The sequence below is a fragment of the Polyodon spathula genome, chromosome 28 (assembly GCF_017654505.1).
Source record: "Polyodon spathula isolate WHYD16114869_AA chromosome 28, ASM1765450v1, whole genome shotgun sequence".
Taxonomy (NCBI): domain Eukaryota; kingdom Metazoa; phylum Chordata; class Actinopteri; order Acipenseriformes; family Polyodontidae; genus Polyodon; species Polyodon spathula.
Window position 1 is genome coordinate 8226533 of NC_054561.1, and position 26092 is coordinate 8252624.

General features: G+C 46.9%; 1 protein-coding gene across 1 annotated transcript; it reads right to left on the bottom strand.

Annotated features, from left to right (window-relative positions):
- Positions 1–63: 63 nt before the first annotated feature.
- Positions 64–25772, bottom strand: LOC121301801 (parathyroid hormone/parathyroid hormone-related peptide receptor-like). The gene is made up of 13 exons (XM_041231408.1): positions 25065–25772; positions 17253–17358; positions 13500–13610; positions 11949–12073; positions 8523–8617; positions 5979–6165; positions 5315–5468; positions 4629–4689; positions 3957–4023; positions 3368–3462; positions 3125–3266; positions 2006–2047; positions 64–1846 (listed from the first exon to the last, which is right to left on the bottom strand). Exons 1-13 carry the CDS (start codon positions 25137–25139, stop codon positions 1439–1441), a joined length of 1668 nt encoding a protein of 555 aa, XP_041087342.1. The 5' UTR covers positions 25140–25772; the 3' UTR covers positions 64–1438.
- Positions 25773–26092: the final 320 nt, after the last annotated feature.

The following is a 26092-nucleotide window of genomic DNA, read 5'->3' on the forward strand; positions in this document are numbered from 1 at the left end:
AATGAAGTCACAACTTAATGAAATAACTTCTTTTTTAACAGAAAAAGTGTGTGTGTGTGTGTATATATATATATATAAACAAACACAAAGACATCCTGAAATAGAAAGACAAGCACCAGTGTGCATTTCAAGACAGAACGCTCCAGGGAATAGACAGGGATGCCAAGCCCCCCAGTGTGGGGTAATAAATCAAACAGCAAGTAGATGCATTTTCTTTACCTTTTGTATTCAGTAATGCTTAACGTTTCTGATAACAATTCCAGCGCTCACTCTTATAGACACAATGCCTGCAGTACGCATGTCTGCGCAAGGCAGCTGGAACTAAAGAGCAGCTCCTGGTCTCACTCACTCAGAGTACAGGAGCTGCTCCTGATCTCACTCACTCAGAGTACAGGGGCTGCTCCTGATCTCACTCAGAGCACAGGAGCTGCTCCTGATCTCATTCAGAGCACAGGAGCTGCTCCTGATCTCACTCACTCAGAGTACAGGAGCTGCTCCTGATCTCACTCAGAGCACAGGAGCTGCTCCTGATCTCACTCACTCAGAGTACAGGAGCAGCTCCTGATCTCACTCACTCAGAGTACAGGAGCTGCTCCTGATCTCACTCAGAGCACAGGAGCTGCTCCTGATCTCACTCACTCAGAGTACAGGAGCTGCTCCTGATCTCACTCACTCACTCAGAGTACAGGAGCTGCTCCTGATCTCACTCAGAGCACAGGAGCTGCTCCTGATCTCACTCACTCACTCAGAGTACAGGAGCTGCTCCTGATCTCACTCACTCAGAGTACAGGAGCAGCTCCTGCTCTCACTCACTCAGGGTACAGGAGCTGCTGTGCTTCAGTTTTATCAATATACAGACTGAAAAAGGAAATGCTGTAAGAACGGTGGGCAAGAAAACGGAGAATGACATTAGTTATGTGTTGTGCTCTTTTTTCTAACACGATTTACAATCAGTTAACACGTACAGCTGACCCCATCTCTTCTGGTCGAAGAATGTCCTTTTGTGAGCACGCTGGGAGGCAGAACAGTTCAGCCCTGCTCACATCATGAAATCAAAGACACTACAAAATGACGTCACAAAAGTCTACCAGCAGCCATAACAGAAGCACAGTATTTCAGGTTAGCTCTCGAAATGTCAAATTTTTCTGTTTGTCAGTTTTGCGTTAAGTATATGGGAAAACTACAAAGCGGTGTGTAATTCAATATGTTAACGTAACATTTTTCAACGGATTTCATTGAACTTTATGAAGCAAAATGAGTTTGTTCCATAGAGGGCATGACTCTATTAGCGAAGAAGAATCACACCATGCTGACAAAAATATATATATTACCGAACGAGCAGTAAGACCGAGTAAGCGTGAGCAGAATAAGAAAGAGGGTTTAATACAGCAGTCTCTGTTCATAGGGGAAGGACAGCCTGGCAGTGTTGTTGCCGAGCTCACAGTACTGTCTCAAACTCCCTGTGCGAGGAAGTGGGGCTGGGGGATCTGTCCTGGGGGGTCTTCAGGGCCGCGTTGCTCTCCTTGGATCCCTCCCTCTCTCTCCACCTCCTGCGGCCCGGCTCCAGGACGGGGCTGAGGCTGGGCTCAGGGCTGCTGGGGATGTAGCCAGGCAGGCTGACGAGGGCATGCGGAGAGGGGGCGCGGAGTCGGGCACTCAGGGACAGACCTCCAGGGACCCCCTTGGCCGCGGCGCCCGCGATGCTCATGCTCACGCTGTTGGTGGCGTGCGAGATCATCCCTCCATAGTAGCAGCTTCCTCCCCAGCTGCTGGTCACTCGAGCCTTCTGCTTCAAATCCTGGGCCAGGCTCCGGCGCAGCCAGGCCTTCCTGATCTCCGCCTGCACCTGAGGAGAGAAGAACAGACACAAACTCTCTCTTTCAATAGCACTGCAGGATTCTGTTTTTTTAATCTTCAATCAGTTTTCTTTCCAAGTTAGCTGTCAGTAGTTGAATCCTTTTAATAGCCTGAAAATGCAGCAATTAAAACACAGAGCCTCACTTACCTCTCCATTGCAGAAGCAGAAAATGAATGCCACAAAGAAGCCCTGTCAGACACAAGAGAATTACAAGCATCCCCATTAAATACAATACAATACAGTACAGTACAATACATTAGAATACAGTGCAGTGCAGTACAATACAATCCAGTTAGTCAATTAATATTGGAACTGCACAGCACCCTTCAGTGCAGAGTGCTTTACAAAGCAGCCAGAGCAGAGGCACAGAGAAGCTGCTGGCTGCACTGTGAAGAGAGGGAGAACAGCATCCACAAACCGGTTTGAATTATTTTCCCTTTCTCTGAAATACCCATTTTCTCATGCTGGTGGATTTCATGACGTCATATCTTTAAGGATTGCCGCTGTGGTGGGGACTCTGAACTCTTAGCCCCTGCAGCAAGAGGTTTGTGTTTCATGCTGTCAGGATGCCTGTGTGAAGCTGCCGGGACGAGGGCTGTGGAATATTCCTCATGGCTGCTTGGCTGCTGTACAAAGTAAAGACCCCCGACAGAGACCCGCCCAGCACAGGCCTTGTCTGGGTCCTCTGCTCCTCTCTCTGCCTTGCCAGTGGGATCTCAAATCCCTTGACTTGGTTCTCTGCTCCTCTCTGCCTTGCCAGCGGGATCTCAAATCCCTTGACTGGGTCCTCTGCTCCTCTCTACCTTGCCAGCGGGATCTCAAATCCCTTGACTTGGTCCTCTGCTCCTCTCTGCCTTGCCAGTGGGATCTCAAATCCCTTGACTGGGTCCTCTGCTCCTCTCTGCCTTGCCAGTGGGATCTCAAATCCCTTGACTGGGTCCTCTGCTCCTCTCTGCCTTGCCAGTGGGATCTCAAATCCCTTGACTGGGTCCTCTGCTCCTCTCTGCCTTGCCAGTGGGATCTCAAATCCCTTGACTGGGTCCTCTGCTCCTCTCTGCCTTGCCAGTGGGATCTCAAATTCCTTGACTGGGTACTCTGCTCCTCTCTGCCTTGCCAACGGGAACTCAAATCAAAGACGCGCAGCAAAACAGCTCAGTGCCCAGGAAACCACAGTACACTATAACCAAGGGAAACGCATGTGGGGGAAACTGCTAAATGAGCGTGCAGATTTACACTGTGTTACTGATCCCCTCCCTCCGTCCTTACCTGAGAGGAGTTGAAGAGCATCTCGTAGTGCATCTGTACCTGCCACAGCACCCCTGACACATCTGTGTAGGGCAGAGCCATGAACACCACATAGTGCACCCCAAACAGGGGCATCAGGACCAGCGTGGACTTGAGCAGCTTCCTGTAGGGAGGGGGAGAGACAGGACATGACATTGCGGCCCAGACTCACATCTATACTGCAATGTGAGTGTAATTACATGACAGCACAGTCCAGACTCACACCTGTACTGCTGCCTGGGGTCCAGCTTGCCAGTTTTGGTCTCCCACAGTTTAGAGGCCAGCACTCGCACAATATTGAGAAACAGGAAGAAATTCACCTGGAAACAAAGAGAGATAGCAGATTTTTGGAAACCACAAACTCAAAATGAACAACAGCCTGTGTGTGTGTGTATGTGTGTGTGCGTGTTCGTGGGTGTCAGTGTGTGTGTATAGAGTGGGTATGAAGTCAGCAAGATGCAGAAATTTTGAGAAATAGTAAAAGATAAGATGATAAAAAATACCCATTTAAATTACATAAAATAATAAAAAAATATATATTTGTAATCTTACTTTTTAAAAGCAGTGACAAGAAAATAGCATAAAACAAGATGACGTTTTCTCTATAAAATCGTCAAATGTGAAATGATAAAAAAGAGAGATGAAACCTTTCTTACAAATCCTGGCAGATCATTCCAGAGCAATGGAGCTCTAGAGCTGCCTTCTCTCTCTCTGTGGAATCAGGTTAGACATCGCCTTGTACCCGACGGACTGTGCAGTTGATTGTACTTGCAAGCTTTTAACACTAAATGAACCGATGGGGTATGATTCTCACCATGACAGCGGCTAGAATGGGTACTTGGTAGATCCACTTCAGATTCCCAGCACTGAGGTCCCAGCACCTGAAAACAAAATGAACAAGTGGAACCTTCATCACTATCTTTAACCCTATCTGTATCCCAGACAGTTCAGTGCTCGGCCAGCCCTCGATATTATTATTCTTTTTTTATATGAAGTCTCACAAGACACAATTTGATATGCATAACATTACGTGTTTTGCACAAGAAACGGAATCTAGTTACATAAATACAGTGGTATTTTCTCATTTCAGAAGCGCGTGGGCATCGCAGGGTTGAATTGTTCAAACTTTTCACACATTGAGCATGACTTAGAAAGCATCGAGAGCTGGTAGTTTTAAAATGTCAAATCGGATTGGATCAAAACCATGCAGGCTTTTTTTTTTTTTTCTGGAAGGAAGAAACACCAAATACAATTCGAGAGCAAGTAAAGAAACCTTGAACTGTCAGTGTTTTTTAATTTTTGATTTCTGGTTTGGTAACACTTTTTGTCCTTCCTGAAGAAATTGTGCAAAGGACAATTTGGAGTAAAGAACATTGAGAATCTGTGCAAGGAGCAATATGAAATGTCTCTAAATATCTAAAGTGTAGTTATCTGTGTAAAGACTCGGACGAGGGGAGCAGTGCCCTCAATGACAGTGATCTCTTACTGTGTGTCTGCCAGGGAGGCTCGAGCACTCGCCCACACCGACACGAACACCATCGGGACTCCTGCAGCAAAAACAAGAAGACAGGAGCTCTGAGTGAGGGAAGAGACCACACCACAATCTCACATGCATGAGGATCTCTGTGTGAGGGGAGAGACCACACCACAATCTCACATGCATGAGGATCTCTGTGCGAGGGGAGAGACCACACCACAGTCTTACATGCATGAGGATCTCTGTGTGAGGGGAGAGACCACACCACAATCTCACATGCATGAAGATCTCTGTGTGAGGGGAGAGACCACATCACAGTCTCACATGCATGAGGATCTCTGTGCGAGGTGTTTTTAGATTGTATTTTTACATGTTTTCCCATGGCTTTAGTGTGCATTTACCGTAGTTTGCCATATTTATTAATATGCCTTACCGTACCTCGCTGGTCTTTACAATGCTTTACCATGCTTTCATTGTGCTTTCTTACACTTTGCTGCCTTTTTACTACGCTAACCTTTTAAAGGGATGTACTCCCCTGTTACAATAACTATGGATTCCTAGTTCTACTAGGAGTCCCACAGCAGAGTACGATACAGCCCTACATAATATAGGAGAGTGTGCTGCGGCAGTGAGAATGAAAGGTGGTGGTCATGCAGTTAAGAGCATTTGAATTTGAGAGGGAGGGAGGGTCTCACCCCAGCCGATGACCGTGAGGGCCCACAGGTAGTTCTTGTCGGACAGGAAGGCCATGAAGATGAGACTGTGCAGGTAGAGCCCCTCCACCAGGATCCAGTAGTGATTGGTAGCCAGAAAGTAGAGGAAGAGAGTTACCACTACCTTGCAGCCCACCTGCAGACATACAGACAGACAGACAAGGGCTCAGGCAGAGATAGAGGCAGGACCCAGCCTGACTAGACTCTGCCTGAACTCATCAGGCACCTGATTCGGGGTTCGCTGAAGCATGCTGAGTTGAGCTAGCACCAGAGGATTTTATACCAGATGTCATTGTTTTTCACGTTTCATATTTCAAGGCCAGCTTGTGGCAGTGTGACATCACAAAAACTTTGAATTCAGAGTTCCCGTGTTTAACCCTAAACAAAATGAAATGACTTCATGGAAGTCCATGGTTAATTACGCGTGGTGTAAACAGGAAACACAGTGGTTCCTCGTAGGTAACTCAGAAATAATCAGTTTGTGCTTATGTCTGTATTCTGCGCTACATTAGCATGGATGGTGTATACTCCTAAACTGGGAGTGCACCACTATAACCTGCCCCCTGTGCCTGTGGCAGTGTGGGAGTGCACCACTATAACCTGCCCCCTGTGCCTGTGCCAGTGCCTTCCTCCTGGCTGTACTCACGAGCTGCGGTCGCTGTCCCGGCTCAGAGCCCAGCTCACCCCTCAGCTCGGGGCCCTGGGTCCTGTGCAGATCTTCGGGCACGCTCACAGAGTACAGCACAGCGTCCTTCACGAAGATGCTGAGCGCGCGACACATGAACGAGGTGAACAGGTGGATGTGGATGCAGTTCCGAGTGCAGTGCAGCCGTCTGCGGGCGGAGACAGAGGGGGCGGGGTCAGAGGGGGCGGAGACAGAGGTGAGAAGATACAGGGGTGGAGTCAGAGGGGGCAGAGATAGAGGTGAGTAGATACAGGGGTGGAGTCAGAGGGGGCGGAGATAGAGGTGGGTAGATACAGGGGTGGAGTCAGAGGGGGCAGAGATAGAGGTGGGTAGATACAGGGGTGGAGTCAGAGGGGATGGAGATAGAGGTGGGTAGATACAGGGGTGGAGTCAGAGGGGATGGAGATAGAGGTGAGAAGATACAGGGGTGGAGTCAGAGGGGGCAGAGATAGAGGTGGGTAGATACAGGGGTGGAGTCAGAGGGGGCAGAGATAGAGGTGGGTAGATACAGGGGTGGAGTCAGAGGGGGCGGAGATAGAGGTGGGTAGATACAGGGGTGGAGTCAGTGGGGATGGAGATAGAGGTGAGAAGATACAGGGGTGGAGTCAGAGGGGGCAGAGATAGAGGTGGGTAGATACAGGGGTGGAGTCAGAGGGGGCAGAGATAGAGGTGGGTAGATACAGGGGTGGAGTCAGAGGGGGCAGAGATAGAGGTGGGTAGATACAGGGGTGGAGTCAGAGGGGGCAGAGATAGAGGTGGGTAGATACAGGGGTGGAGTCAGAGGGGGCAGAGACAGGGTGGGCAGATACAGGAGTGGAGTCAGAGGGGGCAGAGATAGAGGTGGGTAGATACAGGGGTGGAGTCAGAGGGGGCGGAGATAGAGGTGGGTAGATACAGGGGTGGAGTCAAAGGGGGCAGAGATAGAGGTGGGTAGATACAGGGGTGGAGTCAGAGGGGGCGGAGATAGAGGTGGGTAGATACAGGGGTGGAGTCAGAGGGGCAGAGACAGAGGGGACAGAGATAGAGGTGGGTAGATACAGGGGTGGAGTCAGAGGGGATGGAGATAGAGGTGGGTAGATACAGGGGTGGAGTCAGAGGGGGCAGAGAGAGAGGTGGGTAGATACAGGGGTGGAGTCAGAGGGGGCAGAGATAGAGGTGGGTAGATACAGGGGTGGAGTCAGAGGGGGCAGAGATAGAGGTGGGTAGATACAGGGGTGGAGTCAGAGGGGCCAGAGATAGAGGTGGGTAGATACATGGGTGGAGTCAGAGGGGCAGAGACAGAGGGGACAGAGATAGAGGTGGGTAGATACAGGGGTGGAGTCAGAGGGGACGGAGATAGAGGTGGGTAAATACAGGGGTGGAGTCAGAGTGGGCAAAGACATGGGTGGCGGTGCCCAAAGGGGGCAGCGGTCAGAGGGCAGGATTGGACAAACAGGTTTAAAGGTCTGTAGCTCACAAAACAATTCCATAAAAATGATCTGTGGCTCAACTCTGCAGCTCTGACATGTACAGTTTTGAAAGAAACACGCTTCATAGCAAATGTATACTTTTATTTGAAAACATGCGTGCTTGCCTGCCTTACTCTTAGGAAGTTGGTCCCTTCCGAGATCCCCTCACCTCAGCATTGTCCGGCTGGCTGTGAAGCAATCAGTCAAGAGGGATGCAGTTCACAGAAGAGGTGTGGTTTTTTTGGGGTTTTTTTTTACAGTTTTTCTCCCAATTTGAAATGTCCAATTGTATTTTAGGCTCAGCTCACTGCTACCACCTCTGCGCTGACTCGAGAGCGGTGAAGATGAACACACGCTGTCCTCCGAAGCGCGTGCTGACCACTTTCACTCTGCAGGCCTGTCATGCGGCCATCCAGTTTCAGAGGAAAATGCAGCTCTGGGCAGCTTATAGGCCATCCCGCAGGCACCCGGCCAGACTACAGGGGTCACTGGTGCACAGTGCGCTGTCCCCTGGGAACTCCCATCGACTGCCGGCAGTGGAATAGCCTGGACTCGAACCAGTGCATGGTGTGCCTTTACTGAATGCGCCACTCAGGAGCAGAAAGAGAAGAGTGTTTTATAGTAGGTGTGGATACATACTCTCCCTATCTTGGTTATTTATTGTCTTTCAACAAAACAGCCCACCCTTAAATAACCATTTAGTTATTAAGCGTCATACAAGTAATAGATTTTATCAAGCTCAGGACCAAACACGGGTTTCTTTTATCATGTGTTTCATTCAAAAATGCACATTTGAGAGTGATGTTGTGAATCGATGAACAGAACTAGGGAATTCTTGTGAGAGCTTCAGGCGCTTCAAGCCTGATTACACTGTGCGCTTTTTAAACACAAAGTTGTCGTTTTTTTGTTGTACAGAAACGTTAAAGGGTTATTTCATGTCACAGGATTTGAATTGCAGACAGAATCTCTGCCATTACTGTTTGCAATGCAATGGCTTGAACTGAAAAGATCTTCTTTCCTAGCAGCACATAGAGGGCTGCTGGTTCGGGTCTCTTACTTGAAGTAGCAGAGAATCGCCACGGCTGCGATGAGCGACACCAGGGAGGCCGAGTATCCCACCGTGTACATAACGTGCAGCCTGTCAAACACCTCCTGCAACAACACACACACACACACAGCGGTGAGCAAAGCCATCACTTTACAAGGACCTTGTAACACGCACACACACACACACACACACACACACACACACACACACACACACACACGCCAAACGCTCGTTTCGGTAGTGAAATGTTCCTTGGAACGGACTTGCAACACGCGCACACACACACACACACACACACGCACACGCACACACACACACACACACACACAAGCACACACACACAGCGGTGAGCAAAGCCATCACTTTACAAGGACCTTGCAACACGCGCACATACACACACACACACACACACACACACAGCTGTGAGCAAACCCATCACTACAGGGAGCCAGTGCTGCTGGCTCAACACTAAAGAAGTTTAATGCAGGACTCCGTGCTAAATGTAAAGTAAAAGCATGGTAAAGCAAATCATGCTAGAACACAAAAGTACTTTTAATACGAGTTAACTTAGGCCAGTTGTGACAATAAAGTTAATTTGCAAAGGGAATCAGATTGTCAGGCAGTCTGGTGAGCCTCAACCTGAATTTGTATTGGAATTCGTAACAAATAAGCCCCATGCTTTAGATGATATATCAGAATTTGCGCTGGGTTTAGGAGAACTGCATAACAAAGTGCACATTTTGATCTCTTTGATCACAAATCTGAACACGGATACCTCGGCACATCACTAGTCAGCAGTTAAGCAAAAACAAACATACTGAGCTTCTCAAGTGCTTACATTTTCTCACTGTGACGTGTATCACACAGCTGCTAATGGGCAGGAGCTGCAATCAGCACCCTTCTCTTGTTGAGCAGGAAAGTGTTGCAATTTGGTGTGCATTAAGCAGGTGATTTGACATTTCCATTATGTGCATTAGTCAGTATGAACTGCAATTACTTTTTAATGGAGCGTGTCTATTGAAGACGCCTCTCAGCACTAATCCAGGCATAGTCTTTCAGTCCTGACAGGTGCAGAAATGCTCCTCTGAGCAGCAGCATGATCTCATAGTACCTCCTTTCTAACAGGCCCTGGCTTCATTAGTCCTGATCTCCAGTGCAATGTGAAAGTACAGTAAACCTGCATACGTTACAGAGCCTATAACAAGCAGTGCTGGAGACTGATCTGAAGGCTCGGAAGTGCAGTTTGCAGAATCAACAGCTTCATTTTCCAAGAAACTGATCAAGCTGGGTTGCAAAGTGTTTCCGGGGAGAAATTTGCCAGGAGTATTTCCAGGACTATTAGATCTGTATATTTCTGTCACATTTTAGTTTTATTATTTATACACACTGGCAGTCAAAATGATCGTGTCTCCAGCAGCTTTGCAACAGAAAGACTGCGGGCCAGACAGCCTCACTAATGTGATGAAGCCACAGACTCTCTCAGCTGTTGATCAGGGCAGTCATTACAAGGAGATGTCTACAGGATGTATATAGAAATCCTGATACAAGCCTGGTCATTAATCAAAGTATATGACCAGACAAAACACCATTAAAAATGCAGATGGTCTGAGCCTGGGAAGCAACGGTATGTTAAGGACTTTAATGAGACGCCCAGGTGATGAACAGACAACCTCGCCTGAAGAGGACATGAATCAGAATGCAATATCTACCTTTCAAACTCCCACAGGTCTTCAGAACCTAATTATCTTGTCTGTAGGTCACCGCCTCTGACGTCGTCCAAGTGCTTAATGAATACTACTCATCACTGTGGGGGTGGCAGGCCTGGACTTCAATTACACACAGGCATTCTTCCACACATCAGCGCTGGACTTCAATTACACACGGGCATTCTTCCACGCATTGGGGTTTTGAATAGCTGATCGAATAGCTGCATGTTTAACTCTGCTTAATCAATGCTGTTGAGAGAACGAACTCTTTCAGTGCCAGTGCCAGTGTCTCCTACAGCTGCACTAGTCCTGGACTACCCCACCCTTGGACTGCCCAAGACTACTGCTAGTGGGCTCTGATGTCAGCCGTTCATGTGCTAGTGACGACAACTACAGCTGTGGCCAAAAGTTCTGCATCACCAAGAATTTTAGGATTGAAAACTATAAACATAATTTTAGATGTTTTATATAACATCATGTGATCAAAGAAACAAAAGAAATTGTATCGCAAAAGTCTACTGGAAGCATAAATAGTACTACAGCATGTCATGTCAGATTTTGAAATGTCACATTACAAGACTCCTGGTTATATCACTCACACAGTACCAGACTCCTGGTTATATCACTCACACAGTACCAGACTCCTGGTTATATCACTCACACAGTACCAGACCCCTAGTTATATCACTCACACAGTACCAGACTCCTGGTTATATCACTCACACAGTACCAGACTCCTGGTTATATCACTCACACAGTACCAGACTCCTGGTTATATCACTCACACAGTACCAGACTCCTGGTTATATCACTCACACAGTACCAGACTCCTGGTTATATCACTCACACAGTACCAGACTCCTGGTTATATCACTCACACAGTACCAGACTCCTGGTTATATCATTCACACAGTACCAGACTCCTGGTTATATCATTCACACAGTACCAGACTCCTGGTTATATCACTCACACAGTACCAGACTCCTGGTTATATCACTCACACAGTACCAGACTCCTGGTTATATCACTCACACAGTACCAGACTCCTGGTTATATCACTCACACAGTACCAGACTCCTGGTTATATCATTCACACAGTACCAGACTCCTGGTTATATCATTCACACAGTACCAGACTCCTGGTTATATCACTCACACAGTACCAGACTCCTGGTTATATCACTCACACAGTACCAGACTCCTGGTTATATCACTCACACAGTACCAGACTCCTGGTTATATCATTCACACAGTACCAGACTCCTGGTTATATCACTCACACAGTACCAGACTCCTGGTTATATCACTCACACAGTACCAGACTCCTGGTTATATCATTCACACAGTACCAGACTCCTGGTTATATCACTCACACAGTACCAGACTCCTGGTTATATCACTCACACAGTACCAGACTCCTGGTTATATCACTCACACAGTACCAGACTCCTGGTTATATCATTCACACAGTACCAGACTCCTGGTTATATCACTCACACAGTACCAGACTCCTGGTTATATGACTCACACAGTACCAGACTCCTGGTTATATCACTCACACAGTACCAGACTCCTGGTTATACTGCTCACACAGTACCAGACTCCTGGTTATATCATTCACACAGTACCAGACTCCTGGTTATATCACTCACACAGTACCAGACTCCTGGTTATATCACTCACACAGTACCAGACTCCTGTTTTTTTCTTCGGTCTCTCTCTTCTTACCTCCTCTTTGTTCCTCTGCTCAGACAGCAAGAAGTCAGTGCACTCCGTGTAGTTGGCCCATGTTCGGTTTAGACCGGGAACCAGCTCCCAGTTCCCAGACTGGTCACACTTGCGGTAGGCATGTCCTGGATAGAGGCAAGACAAGATGGCAGGGTTGACATGGCAATCTTGTGGCACTGAAGAGCCAGCAAGGGATGCAATGAACAGTGAACAGTGGATCTGGAGAGCCAGCACAGGGGATGAATTGATCAGTGAACAGTGTTACTGACACCTCATTTACTTACTTCATGACATCTACTTCTCAAATATCAATTTGCATTAAACAATTCATTCTGTGCTTTGGAATCCTTGTGATGAAAGGCTCTATAGAAAGTGTATGTATTGTCCTGTACTGTATTGTACTGCACTGCACTGTATGGTATTCTACTGTACTGTATTGTATTGTACTGTATTGTATTATATTGTACTGTACTGTATTGTACTGTAATTGTACTGTACTGTACTATAGTGTATTGTACTGTATTGTACTGTACTGTAGTGTATTGTACTGTATTGTACTGTACTGTAGTGTATTGTATTGTATGGTACTGTACTGTATTGTATCATACTGTACTGTACTGTGGTGTATTGTACTGGTTCGTATTGTACTATACTGTATAGAGCAATATTAGAGTGGTCAGAGCTGTCCAGAATCACAATTTCAATGTCTCTGAAGTGACTGGGCTAGCTGTGTCAATACCCTGAATTTTCCATGAAGTTCAGTCCTGTGTAGGGAGTCCTGCTACCTCTCCTCCAACCTTTATTCTACTGTCTCTTCAAATCATGAATAAGATGACTGTGACTGTGTCTCTGGTGAGGAGGGCTGGGTGAGCTGTGTGTGACTGTGTCTCTGGTGAGGCGGGCTGGGTGAGCTGTGTGTGACTGTGTCTCTGGTGAGGAGGGTGCAGCAGGGCTGGGTGAGCTGTGTGTGACTGTGTCTCTGGTGAGGAGGGTGCAGCAGGGCTGGGTGAGCTGTGTGTGACTGTGTCTCTGGTGAGGAGGGTGCAGCAGGGCTGGGTGAGCTGTGTGTGACTGTGTCTCTGTTTGAGGAGGGTGCAGCAGGGCTGGGTGAGCTGTGTGTGACTGTGTCTCTGGTGAGGAGGGTGCAGCAGGGCTGGGTGAGCTGTGTGTGACTGTGTCTCTGGTGAGGAGGGTGCAGCAGGGCTGGGTGAGCTGTGTGTGACTGTGTCTCTGTTTGAAGAGGGTGCAGCAGGGCTGGGTGAGCTGTGTGTGACTGTGTCTCTGTTTGAGGAGGGTGCAGCAGGGCTGGGTGAGCTGTGTGTGACTGTGTCTCTGTTTGAGGAGGGTGCAGCAGGACTGGGTGAGCTGTGTGTGACTGTGTCTCTGTTTGAGGAGGGTGCAGCAGGGCTGGGTGAGCTGTGTGTGACTGTGTCTCTGGTGAGGAGGGTGCAGCAAGGCTGGGTGAGCTGTGTGTGACTGTGTCTCTGGTGAGGAGGGTGCAGCAAGGCTGGGTGAGCTGTGTGTGACTGTGTCTCTGGTTATGAGGCTCACCTCTGTGGTTGAAGTCGTAGATGTACTCTGGACAGGGGATGGACACCAGCTTGTTACAGCCTCCCTCCGGCCAGCAGGTGATCCCATCCCACTCTGGCAGACACAATCCCTCTAGAAGCAGAAAGAAACTGAGCATCAGTGTCACTGAGACTGAGCAGTACAGACCCTGCCTGTCACTGAGACTGGACAGTACAGACCCTGCCTGTCACTGAGACTGGACAGTACAGACCCTTGTCACTGAGACTGGACAGTACAGACCCTTCCTGTCACTGAGACTGGACAGTACAGATCCTTCCTGTCACTGAGACTGGACAGTACAGACCCTGCCTGTCCTTAATGCATTGGTAGTAAATGGATGCCACTTCAATTCAGGGACACTGTTCTTCGTAAAAACCTTTTTTGCCTATTTCTGAAGAGGAAACCAACAATCTGTTCAGATATGCCTTGACATTCAGTAGGCAAGTGTTCAGAGTGGCGTTGAACTGTCACCCCCAGCAGCACAAACCAGCGCAGGTTTTTATTTATTTATTTATTTATTTGAGTACTTTGATGTCCATGTGTGTGGTTGCATTTCCATATGCATGCCCCACATCAGCAGCAGCAATCTGACTCACAGATGAAAGTGGGAGATGTTGTTTAAACACATGGGATGAGTACAGAAATCTATTTAACATCTCTCCAATTTGCATAAACACAAGAACACGGTCCCCTGCAAGCTCTGGGCATGCCCGTGGTAAACAGAACGCTAACACGTGTGCTGCTGCTTCACTTGCACTGCAGGGCTGTGTGTAATGCAGCGCATAGCGTCCATGTCAGGGCACTAAGGGCAGTGGGGCGGTCCTAAATCTGCAGGACCAGAATGCCACTAAAATACTGATTTTCTTATTTTACAAATTCTAATTTTATTTGTACACATATAATACTAGGCAATGCATATATCTAATTCCTACAAGTATTTCCACAAAGTGTCTTTCTCCACCATTGATAATATTACTACTATAATATTAACCAGTTCATATTGTGTGTCTGTTGCAGTGATATTGTATCCTACTGAAGCATCCTAGTGCCAATTTAAAAAAAACAAAAAAAAAAACGTATCTCCTATGTAGGACTTTTTAAAACAAAGAGCTGTGTGTGTTACATGCTCTCCGATCATGCGAGCTGCAGCATGCTATTCCCATATTAGTGTACACAACTGGACACGGTCACCAATTCCATACAAAACACTTGAGAAAAAGCACGTGCTTGTAACCAGAAGGTCAACGGTTCAAATCCCACTGCTGTCCCTGACTAACTCACTGTGTGACCTTGAGCAAGTCACTTGACCTCCTTGTGCTCCATCCTGCAGATGAGTTGTTAAATCAATGTCCTATTTTAAGTGACTCTGCGTATAATGCACAGTTCACAGCCTACCTCTGTAAGCACTTTGTGATGGTGGTCCAAAATGAAAGGTACTATATAAAGATATTATTATTGTTGCAGGCATCAGGTGCATAGACTAACCATTAAGCAGAATGAAGCAACAAACAAGTGAGTACTGACATTAAGTTACTGTTTTAGTCTGAGCAAGCTGGCGACCAATTTGTTTTAGCCTAGGAGCCCTAGACTTGTTTCCCGTGCCGTGGGGGCAGTGAGTCTGAATGCTGAGCCTCAAGCACAATCCTTTGTCAGAGACACACGATACACAAGGACCTTGACTAGTATTGTCCTGTAATAATACGAGCAAGGGCAGTTCAGCACCAGAGGGGCTGATCTGTGTTCCACTTACAAAGATATAACAGACATTCAACGTCTTGGCCATGCAGAGTCATGTCTTCCATTTATAAAAAAACAGCAACAGCCTTGCTTTACTTCCAACTGCAGAATGCATTACGGTCACCTCCATATGCACACCGCTAAGAGCTAGTGCTTGTTGCCATGGCAATGCCTGCTCTGAGGAAATTAAAAAGACAGGGCCTCAAGATAAGGGGTGCACGCAGGCTGCAGGGCTGCTAAGCGATATATCTCACCATCTTATCTGCTGGACACTAAGATCCCTGCTATTCAGCTTCTTAACAGACACAGGCGTTCAGCGATGATTCACAGCAGCACACTGAGCAAGGACTCAATCAGTCCAAGAGAAAAGAAAAGTCTTTATCTTGGCTTTGAAATGAGAGGAAGTAGAAATGATCCTGACAGCCCTCGCAAGAGCTCCAGAGAGGGGGAGCGCTCCAGGAGAATCCGGACAAAGGGGCCACACAGGGGTCCGGCCAAGGAGAGGGTAAGGTGATGGCAGCTCACAAAACAATGGCAACAGTCTCACCTGGCTTCACCTCCATCAGATACTTAGTTCTCAACAGTGCAGTTTTCAAAGAAGCACACATTATAGTAAAACACGGGATCTGGTACTGCACTGGGTTAAAGGAAGATCTCAGTTTGTATGCCTTGCTCTCAGGAAATCTGCTACACTTACACTTCCCAGGTCATTTCTCCTCAGCTGTGTCTTCCAGGGAAGCAGCTGGTTGCTTAATGGCAGGAAAGAAGCCGTTGAAGTTGGAAGCATGGATGGTAAACCTAGTGATGCCTCTGATCTCGTGTGTTAAAATAAAACTACACTCTTTGCCGTCACATGTGTTTCTTTCACACACCTGATACCTGTGAACATTTTAGGAATTTATATATGTACAAATATATATATTTTTTTGTCCTGTTTTCATGCCTACTCAATAAAGGAGTGTATTCTTCAGCCTGACTGAAATGGTTAAATGGTCTCTCTCCACAATCTGCGTCCTGCTTTAAGAGCGCTGGGTCCTCGCGGTGTTTTTTTATGACTCAGTTCCAGCACAAGCTGAAAAACAAACTCCACGAACCCCACCTGCTGCATCACTTCCATTCTCCTGATTTTCAAAGCACATTCTCCAGTTTTTAATTGACTCCTGTTTTTTTGAAAGGTGAAAAATGTATCTTAATGTTACAAAATGATATGCAAACCCATTGAGAGCGCTGAAGAGAAACTTGTATTTGATCACCTGGGCGTTTCACATCTTTCAAAAATCAAAGTCGATTCAAGGCTGGAGTAAACGCTTTGAAAATGTAGCCCTGCTCTAAAATGAGCACTTTTGAAAGGAAAGCTGCTTCTACAAGTTGTTTTTCTTTCCTTTTCTTTGTGAAATTTCTTAATCGTGATACCATTTCTGATGTCTGTGATCTCAATACTATGAAAGTATTTCTATTTGAGCAGTGGGATCTTATTGTCTTTGAGTCGCTGTACAACACCCTCCTGTCCTGCGAAGAACGCGTTCACATCAGCAATCTCAATGAAGTGATGTAATGTTATTACTACATGCCCCAGCTACAGATATTGCCCCCCCCCGCCCCCCCCCCCACACACACACACTTTTGAAACCAAAGTTACCCCTGCTTGTGCAGCTCTTGCTTCCTCACTGGATCCCTTGATGTCCCTGAATGTGTCACTGCCCCCTCTTCAGTGTGCACAGTGCTGTGTGAAAGCAATCTTCACAGCCAGTCCCTGGTACAGAACCATTTTATAATAAAGAGCAGGACTGTGATAAAAACCTCTTGCATATTTGATCTGCTCAGGGGTACAGAGACAAGCAGAGGGTCTGAGAGTGGGGTAGCAGTGGCCCATCTGAAAGTTTACACTCCCACTACGTTGTTTCCAGTACGCTACTGGTTTCCAGTAAGAAATATAAAGTTACTAAGTCTCACAGTGCAGCTCAGGGGGTTCAGAGTGCCTACTCAGTGTGTTCTTACCTTTGATTTTCTCCAGCTGAGTTTTGATCTTTCTTTCACATCTAAGTTTGGCTTCAACCAACAAGTAGATCTGCTCTTCTTTCGTAATGACGTCATCTGCATCAACCTGAAACACAGACAGAGGGCACTCAGACAAAGAGCACTCAGACAGGCAGCACTCAGACAGAGAGCACTCAGACAGGCAGCACTCAGACAAAGAGCACTCAGACAGGCAGCACTCAGACAAAGAGCACTCAGACAGGCAGCACTCAGACAAAGAGCACTCAGACAGGCAGCACTCAGACAAAGAGCACTCAGACAGGCAGCACTCAGACAAAGAGCACTCAGACAGGCAGCACTCAGACAAAGAGCACTCAGACAGGCAGCACTCAGACAAAGAGCACTCAGACAGGCAGCACTCAGACAGAGATCACTCAGTGAACTGAATGGAGAGGCGAGGGCCGGACGCAAACGACAATCCTCACGGTTGAAAGAGGAACCATTCAACTGAAGAGTAAGCTGTGCAGTGGAGAGGAGAGCACGACTCGTGCTGTGTAGTGGAGAGGAGAGCACGACTCTCGTGCTGTGTAGTGGAGAGGAGAGCACGACTCTCGTGCTGTGCAGTGGAGAGGAGAGCACGACTCTCGTGCTGTGCAGTGGAGAGGAGAGCACGACTCTCGTGCTGTGTAGTGGAGAGGAGAGCACGACTCTCGTGCTGTGCAGTGGAGAGGAGAGCACGACTCTCGTGCTGTGTAGTGGAGAGGAGAGCACGACTCTCGTGCTGTGTAGTGGAGAGGAGAGCATGACTCTTGTGCTGTGCAGTGGAAAGGAGAGCACGACTCTTGTGCTGTGTAGTGTGCAGCGCATAGGTTCACATGGACAGAAGTGCAGTCAAGCTTGCAAGCCATTAACATTAATAAAACAATTACAAAAAAAAACAAGCAGTTTAAAAATACAGCAAAGTCTTATGAAACAGTACGCTCGCAAAGATGTTATCTAATACACAGCTGCTGCTTCTTTTATGAAGTGGCAACCAGTCGAACTGTTGGACTGTTTTTACCATTCGACTGTCAAATTGGAAGCCATTCAAACTCTACCTTGTATAAAAGGGCAATGATCTCAATCATCTCACCCTCTGAGCCCGTTCAGGGTTTCAAAATCACTGGGAATCATGCAATGAGGCAGCACAGCACTGCATGCTAACATGTGTCATCATGATAAAGGAAAACACATTCAAACACATTATGAACATGCCTGGTAAAGCAGCAATAAAACAGAAATGATATTTTAAAAGGAAGATAAACAAATAGCAATCCTTTCATGAGAAAATGGCAAACAAATTGAAACAGCCTCGAATCAATACCATTTTAATAAATGAAAAGATATGCCTCATTGCATCAGAATGTTATAACAACCATTTCATTAAACAGAATCCACAAGTGCATTGTGCCTTAATGTTGGGAGGAGGGAATTAATGAAGCTTGAGCAAAGTGTTGAATTGAAAAATGAATTTCATGCATAGTAAAAAAAAAAAAAAAAGCATATGCATTACATACAATAATATATACAATATATGGATATATACAACAATAGGACATAAAGTGTTGTAGATACTGGTTGACAAAACATTATTTGTCCAGGATGGGTTATGTGAAGAACATTTCTTTATCTTTAAGGGTAAAAGCTGCATCTGCGTGATTTTTGCCAATGCCAGTTACTGCAGGCAGAGATGCGGCGGCTCCTTCTGCCTGGACATTCTGCAGCTGCAGCCCAGCGTACCTGATCTCCCTTGAATGAGGGGTGTCACCAGTGCAATTATATTTCTGGTTAAATCTTGAGAAGCTTGCATGTGCTTATGGGAGGAACCCTGGTAAGGATATTTCTTTGCACAGTGAAATGGATCTTATTGAGTCCTAGTCTGATTGTCTGGTACAATGAAGGCTTCATCGTCACCTGAACACTCCTGAGTTTGTCCAAACTGCATCAGGTATTGAAAGTTATTTATACCCTTGGCAGGGTCTCTTACTCACTTCTCTGGTTATCCAGAAAATATTTTCACTGTCAACGAATATTACAGTTTAACATCAGTGTCCCATCTTATCGATGCACATTAGACAGTTGCTGCCATGTCTAAATTTACAGACACTGTGTGCTTAATGGGCTCAGCCTGGCTGTTGTGACATTCCTCCAGCTCACTGCGGTATGTGGTGGGTGAGCAATGCTGCTTCCTCGCTGTGAATTCAGGATGTTGTTTCAGAGACTACGGGGGGGGGGGGGGCGGGGTGACTGCTTGTGGAGTGAAAATTTCACAGGACCCCTTCAAAACTAGCAGACGTCGGTTCTCACGCAGAGCAGCTGACACGATGGCAGATCAACCCTGCAGCCACACATACCCTCCCCACAGAGACACAGCCCTGCAACACACCCTCCCCACAGAGACACAGTCCTGCAACACAACCTCCCCACAGAGACACAGCCCTGCAACACAACCTCCCCACAGAGACACAGCCCTGCAACACACCCTCCCCACAGAGACACAGCCCTGCAACACACCCTCCCCACAGAGACACAGCCCTGCAACACACCCTCCCCACAGAGACACAGCCCTGCAACACACCCTCCCCACAGAGACACAGCCCTGCAACACACCCTCCCCACAGAGACACAGCCCTGCAACACACCCTCCCCACAGAGACACAGCCCTGCAACACAACCTCCCCACAGAGACACAGCCCTGCAACACACCCTCCCCACAGAGACACAGCCCTGCAACACACCCTCCCCACAGAGACACAGCCCTGCAACACACCCTCCCCACAGAGACACAGCCCTGCAACACACCCTCCCCACAGAGACACAGCCCTGCAACACACCCTCCCCACAGAGACACAGCCCTGCAACACACCCTCCCCACAGAGACACAGCCCTGCAACACACCCTCCCCACAGAGACACAGCCCTGCAACACACCCTCCCCACAGAGACACAGCCCTGCAACACACCCTCCCCACAGAGACACAGCCCTGCAACACACCCTCCCCACAGAGACACAGCCCTGCAACACAACCTCCCCACAGAGACACAGCCCTGCAACACAACCTCCCCACAGAGACACAGCCCTGCAACACACCCTCCCCACAGAGACACAGCCCTGCAACACACCCTCCCCACAGAGACACAGCCCTGCAACACACCCTCCCCACAGAGACACAGCCCTGCAACACACCCTCCCCACAGAGACACAGCCCTGCAACACACCCTCCCCACAGAGACACAGCCCTGCAACACAACCTCCCCACAGAGACACAGCCCTGCAACACAACCTCCCCACAGAGACACAGCCCTGCAACACACCCTCCCCACAGAGACACAGCCCTGCAACACACCCTCCCCACAGAGACACAGCCCTGCAACACACCCTCCCCACAGAGACACAGCCCTGCAACACACCCTCCCCACAGAGACACAGCCCTGCAACACACCCTCCCCACAGAGACACAGCCCTGCAACACACCCTCCCCACAGAGACACAGCCCTGCAACACACCCTCCCCACAGAGACACAGCCCTGCAACACACCCTCCCCACAGAGACACAGCCCTGCAACACACCCTCCCCACAGAGACACAGCCCTGCAACACACCCTCCCCACAGAGACACAGCCCTGCAACATACCCTCCCCACAGAGACACAGCCCTGCAACACACCCTCCCCACAGAGACACAGCCCTGCAACACACCCTCCCCACAGAGACACAGCCCTGCAACACACCCTCCCCACAGAGACACAGCCCTGCAACACACCCTCCCCACAGAGACACAGCCCTGCAACATACCCTTCCCACAGAGACACAGCCCTGCAACACACCCTCCCTACAGAGACACAGCCCTGCAACACACCCTCCTCACAGAGAGACAGCCCTGAAGCATTTCATAAGCTCAGGCTGCAAGGCCAGAGTTACAGACTCCAGTTACAGAACAGAGTCCAGCTCTCTTTCTTTCTTTCTTTCTTTCTTTCTTTCTTTCTTTCTTTCTTTCTTTCTTTCTTTCTTTCTTTCCTGTGAGCCTGCTGTAGATTGCAGTTTGTGCAAAAGATGCACGGTGTGTCCAGTAGTTAATGTATAACTTCAGCAACACATATCTAAACAAGTAACATACCCACCCCTCCACTGCAGGGACTGCAAATCCGAAATTACAACCAATAAGAACTTGATGACCATGACATAATGAACAGTAAGTACAGAACTGTGTAAGGAAGTGTGATGTAATAAGATGGTCAAACTAAATGAAGCTAAGGAGTTGATTTGATCAGCAAAACCCCTCCAGGACAGATCACAGCTGGGTTTTATAAAAGCGTTTACCAGCACTGGGGAATCCCCCTGCTCTGTTGTTTTCAGAGTTAAGACCTAAACCACGGCGACAGATTCAATGCAATCCACGATGATTCCAGTGCTGGGGACTCCGCTAGTAAAATCCAGCTGTACAAATTCATCGAGACAACCTCTCTGTGTCTAAAATGTCTACCTCAATAGCTCTGCCTCCATCTTTTGCACAACTCAAAGTAGACCAATGTTTCTTTCATCATGATGTCCTCATGTATTCCCATTCGAGTGTTCTTGCAGTTTTACCTGGAGGCTACTCTGCAGGCATGAACGGACATCTGGAATTGTGTCCCGAATTGGCAGATTTAGAGCTCTCTGGAGGCAGTGTGGTCCAGTGGTTAAAGTCCAGGGCACCGGTTCAAATCCCACCTCTGCCATCATGTGACCCTGAGCAAGTCACTTCACCTCCTTGTGCTCCATAGTGCGGATGAGATGTTAAATCAATGTCCTATTGTAAGTGACTCTGCATATAATGCACAGTTCACAGCCTACTTCTGTAAAGTGCTTTGGGATGGTGGTCCATTATGAAAGGCGCTATATAAAAATAACGATACTATATTATTTAAGCACAGGGCTGCAAATCCTGCAAATCCTAATCAGGGAGCACTGTCACAGTATTGGAACAGTAACCCTGGTTGAAATGCACCATGCCACACTTCTTCAAATCAAGACCCTAAGTCTCCATTAATAGTTCATGAGCTGCCACTTGTTTAAAAGCAGGGCTGTCTAAAGTAACTAGCGGGGTATTTCAAAACTGGAGACCAATCCAATAACTGTGCCTGATAAGTGTGAGGAAGCTGTGAATTCAGTGGAAGAGCGGTCTGTACGTCACACCTGCATGTTTACACATGTCAAGAGAAATGCTTGTCCAGTCATGCTGAAACGTGGACGGGGTATTCTGAAATGCACGCTACAGACAGGATCAGGACCGGATGTGTGAGGAGATGCCCTGCATGTCTAAATGTCAAGCTCACATTTTTACGTGCATATTTTAAAATGTTTTTTTTTTGTTGTTGTATTTTTAGCTGTGGTGGATTAGAACACCCCATTGCTTCTGTATCAGAACACCCCATTGCTTCTGTATCAGAACACCCCATTGCTTCTGTATCAGAACACCCCATTGCTTCTGTATCAGAACACCCCATTGCTTCTGTATCAGAACACCCCATTGCTTCTGTATCAGAACACCCCATTGCTTCTGTATCAGAACACCCCATTGCTTCTGTATTTGAACACCCCATTGCTTCTGTATCAGAACACCCCATTGCTTCTGTATCAGAACACCCCATTGCTTCTGTATCAGAACACCCCATTGCTTCTGTATTTGAACACCCCATTGCTTCTGTATCAAAACACCCCATTGCTTCTGTATCAGAACACCCCATTGCTTCTGTAGCGTTGATTTGTTGTGCGTATGCAATCAACCCACTGTAACTGAAAATCTTGGAAAATTATCAAAACAGGCAAATTAGTGATGGTCTAATTTAATTGATGACTTTAATAAACCACATGTGTAATTAATAAATAATAAGAGAAAAGGAACACAGAGCCACAAATAGTAAGAGTGAGACATTTTAGAAGTTGTTTAAGATGCCTAATTAAAGCATAAAGTGGTCTAATACTTTCACACACGAGTGCCTATTGTTTCTATATCACTGATTACTGATCAAAAATTGAAATTCTCACGCCCTGAGGTTTTTCTGCAGGTAGGTATATAAATGATATAAATTACCAATCTCAAGGTGTTCTAATAAACATGCATATGACTGTAAAACATAGGTAAATTAGTCACATCATGATACAATACTCCACTAAATACCAAACACTGAACTGTATTCTTAAAAAATGAAATCACTGCTTTGTTTCAAAGACCCTGCTGCCCCCCACAATCTCCGACGTTTCACCAGGACTCTGGCCATGTGCTCAACCCTTTTGTCTGTTGTCTGCCACAGCATTTCTAGCTTATGTGATACATATTGCACTTAGAGACTTCACCAGCATGGACACTTCTGAAACTAAACTAGACAGTAAACTATGTACTGTACATCATTTCAGCTCAGTGTCTTCTAGCCCTAGGGTTAGAACTGGCGCAGTTATCCTTTCAGCGGCTTTTAAAAAGTATGAAATAACACAATTGTGTGCCGTGATTAAACTCAACTCCTGGGAGCTCCAGCTCTCTTTGTCACAAGATTAGTTTTGTTGTTATTTTGTAAAAGCTGCTGCACCATTACCAATGGCAGTGCTGCATCGTTCAATTGAGCCTCCTGTTTTACTGTGTAGCAATGATACTTTCTCTATAGTTCACTGAAATCAATTCAATACACTCCCCCCTAAAATGGCTGCAAAAAAGCCAACAGAAAGACTTTTCGTTCGACTCGAAAGGACTGTGCTGTGCTGAAATGAACACAGCTTTTGTTAGCGGTACATCGATAATGATTTCTGTGCAGTTTTCAGCTAGGCTAGAATGACACGTAGATGTGTGTGAAGAGGCTGTGAAGGAATCGTTTTCAGAATGAATCTGGTAAACTGTCTCTGATGTACATACAGCAAGTAACAGTTATTTCCATTTCATTATTGAACAGTGAAAAGGTTTTTTTTTTATTGGAAATGGGTGTGGCTGTGCATTTACTATACATTTAAATACAATAAATCATAAACTGATGGTTCTGTGTTTCCTTATTTAAGTCAAATAATTAACTGTTGAATTAAGTGAAGCCTCAAAAAACAGTAAATGCTTAGGACTGTAGCATGGCAGTAATATTTTATAATAAGAACTGGGATCTCTTATCCCAACCCGCTTCAGTGTACACTCTGATTAAGTGTATAAGTTACAAGCTTAAACAGCATATAGTGGGGTTTGAAAAATTTAGCGTTCCACATCCCTATGTGTTGTTACAACTGTTTAAATAACGGACCTGTCATTTTTCTTTTCATTGTTAACATCCTGACAAATCTTTACACTTAGACCTTTAAGTCTGTTTCAAAGCTCTTTTCAAAATGTCCGCTCTAGTGCTCTGGGGTTTGAGATCTGTCCTCTAAATCACTACAGGAAGAGCGATTACCACATCACGGATCGTTACCACTGTGTTACCTGTTTGAGAACGTGGGCGATAATCCTGACGCTAGCGGTGCACTAGAGTGGACATTTTGAAAAGAGCTCTGAAACAGACTTTAAAGTTATAAAAATAAAATATTGTCAGGATGTTAACAGAAAAGAAAAACTACAGGTACATTACTTAAACAACATGTGGGGTCATACAATTGTTTAACATCTCTGGCAGGTACCCTAGTCTTTCACAAAGGGAAATTCAGTTCTTATTTATTTATCTTATTTACAAGAGCTATCTGTGTTGTGGCTCCAGTTAACAGACAGTTTTGATGCAGGCATTCCCAACAGCTTTCTTGATTACAAACACAGCAGTGCAATTCTCCCTTAGAGAAAGTCAAGACTTACCAGTGCATAGACCGTGCTGAGAGCTGAGCTCCAGAACATGAGCACAGCGGTGCACACACTGAGCCAGTCCTCCATCGTCTCCCCAGCTCCAGCTCTAACTCCTCCAACCTACGCTCTTTTCTGCCTGCTGCTGCTGTCACTGAACCACTCTCTCCTGAGACAGGCGTCTTATTCCTTCCAGTTGAAGACTCAGCATCGTCTGATCCGGTGCCACTAAAGAAATCTTCGGCAGCGCTTACCGTCAAAGAGAAACATTTCTAGTGATGAAAGAAATGGAAACGCGTTGAAAGACCTGTGCAAAGAGTATCGGAAGAAAGCCAGTTGCTTAACAGTGACCTCGGCTCGTGTTAAAAGTTTTCCCCATTCCTGACTTGTAAAGCTCTTCTCCCTTCTGACTGGGTGTAGAATCCAGAGTATGTTTTGAACATAACGCACGTTGAAGTGTGTCTCTGTAAAGGAACGAGGAGCTGCTGCAGTTTGCTGTGAATTCTAGTTTCTGTGATGCTCCCTCGAGGTGGTTCAGCAGATTCTCTCTTTTGTGTTGCAGGAGTGTCTCCTCGTGTCTCCTGTGGCTTGCCAGTCCTTGCAGCAGCTCAACTCTCCCGTCTTCTGTGCCTGTGCTGAGAGAGCGGTCTCCTCTTGTACAGAACTCTGCAGAGCTGCTTTCAGACGCTGCTCTGCTCTGCCTGTTTGCGGAGGGATGTGCTCTCAGGCACTTGCTAACTTAACCCTTTCCTGTCGGCTGATTCTTGTTATCGTCACTTATCAAGGCTGGTTACTCTAGATTCTGGTTGATCTTTGTCTACAGATTTATACACTCATGTGAGCGAAGCGTTAGTGGGCTTTGTTTTCCCCTTTTCACCAGCTGATGACTCCCCATGATGTCCGTGCTGTGTGTGTAGACATGGTGCCCTGAGCAAAGTGGGGCAGGTGGGGTTGCTCAGGGGCGTTCCAGATACAGACACAGTAAGAGGTATGTCAGACTGACGTTTCTACATAGATGCGGGAAACCGTGACTAGGCTGGGAT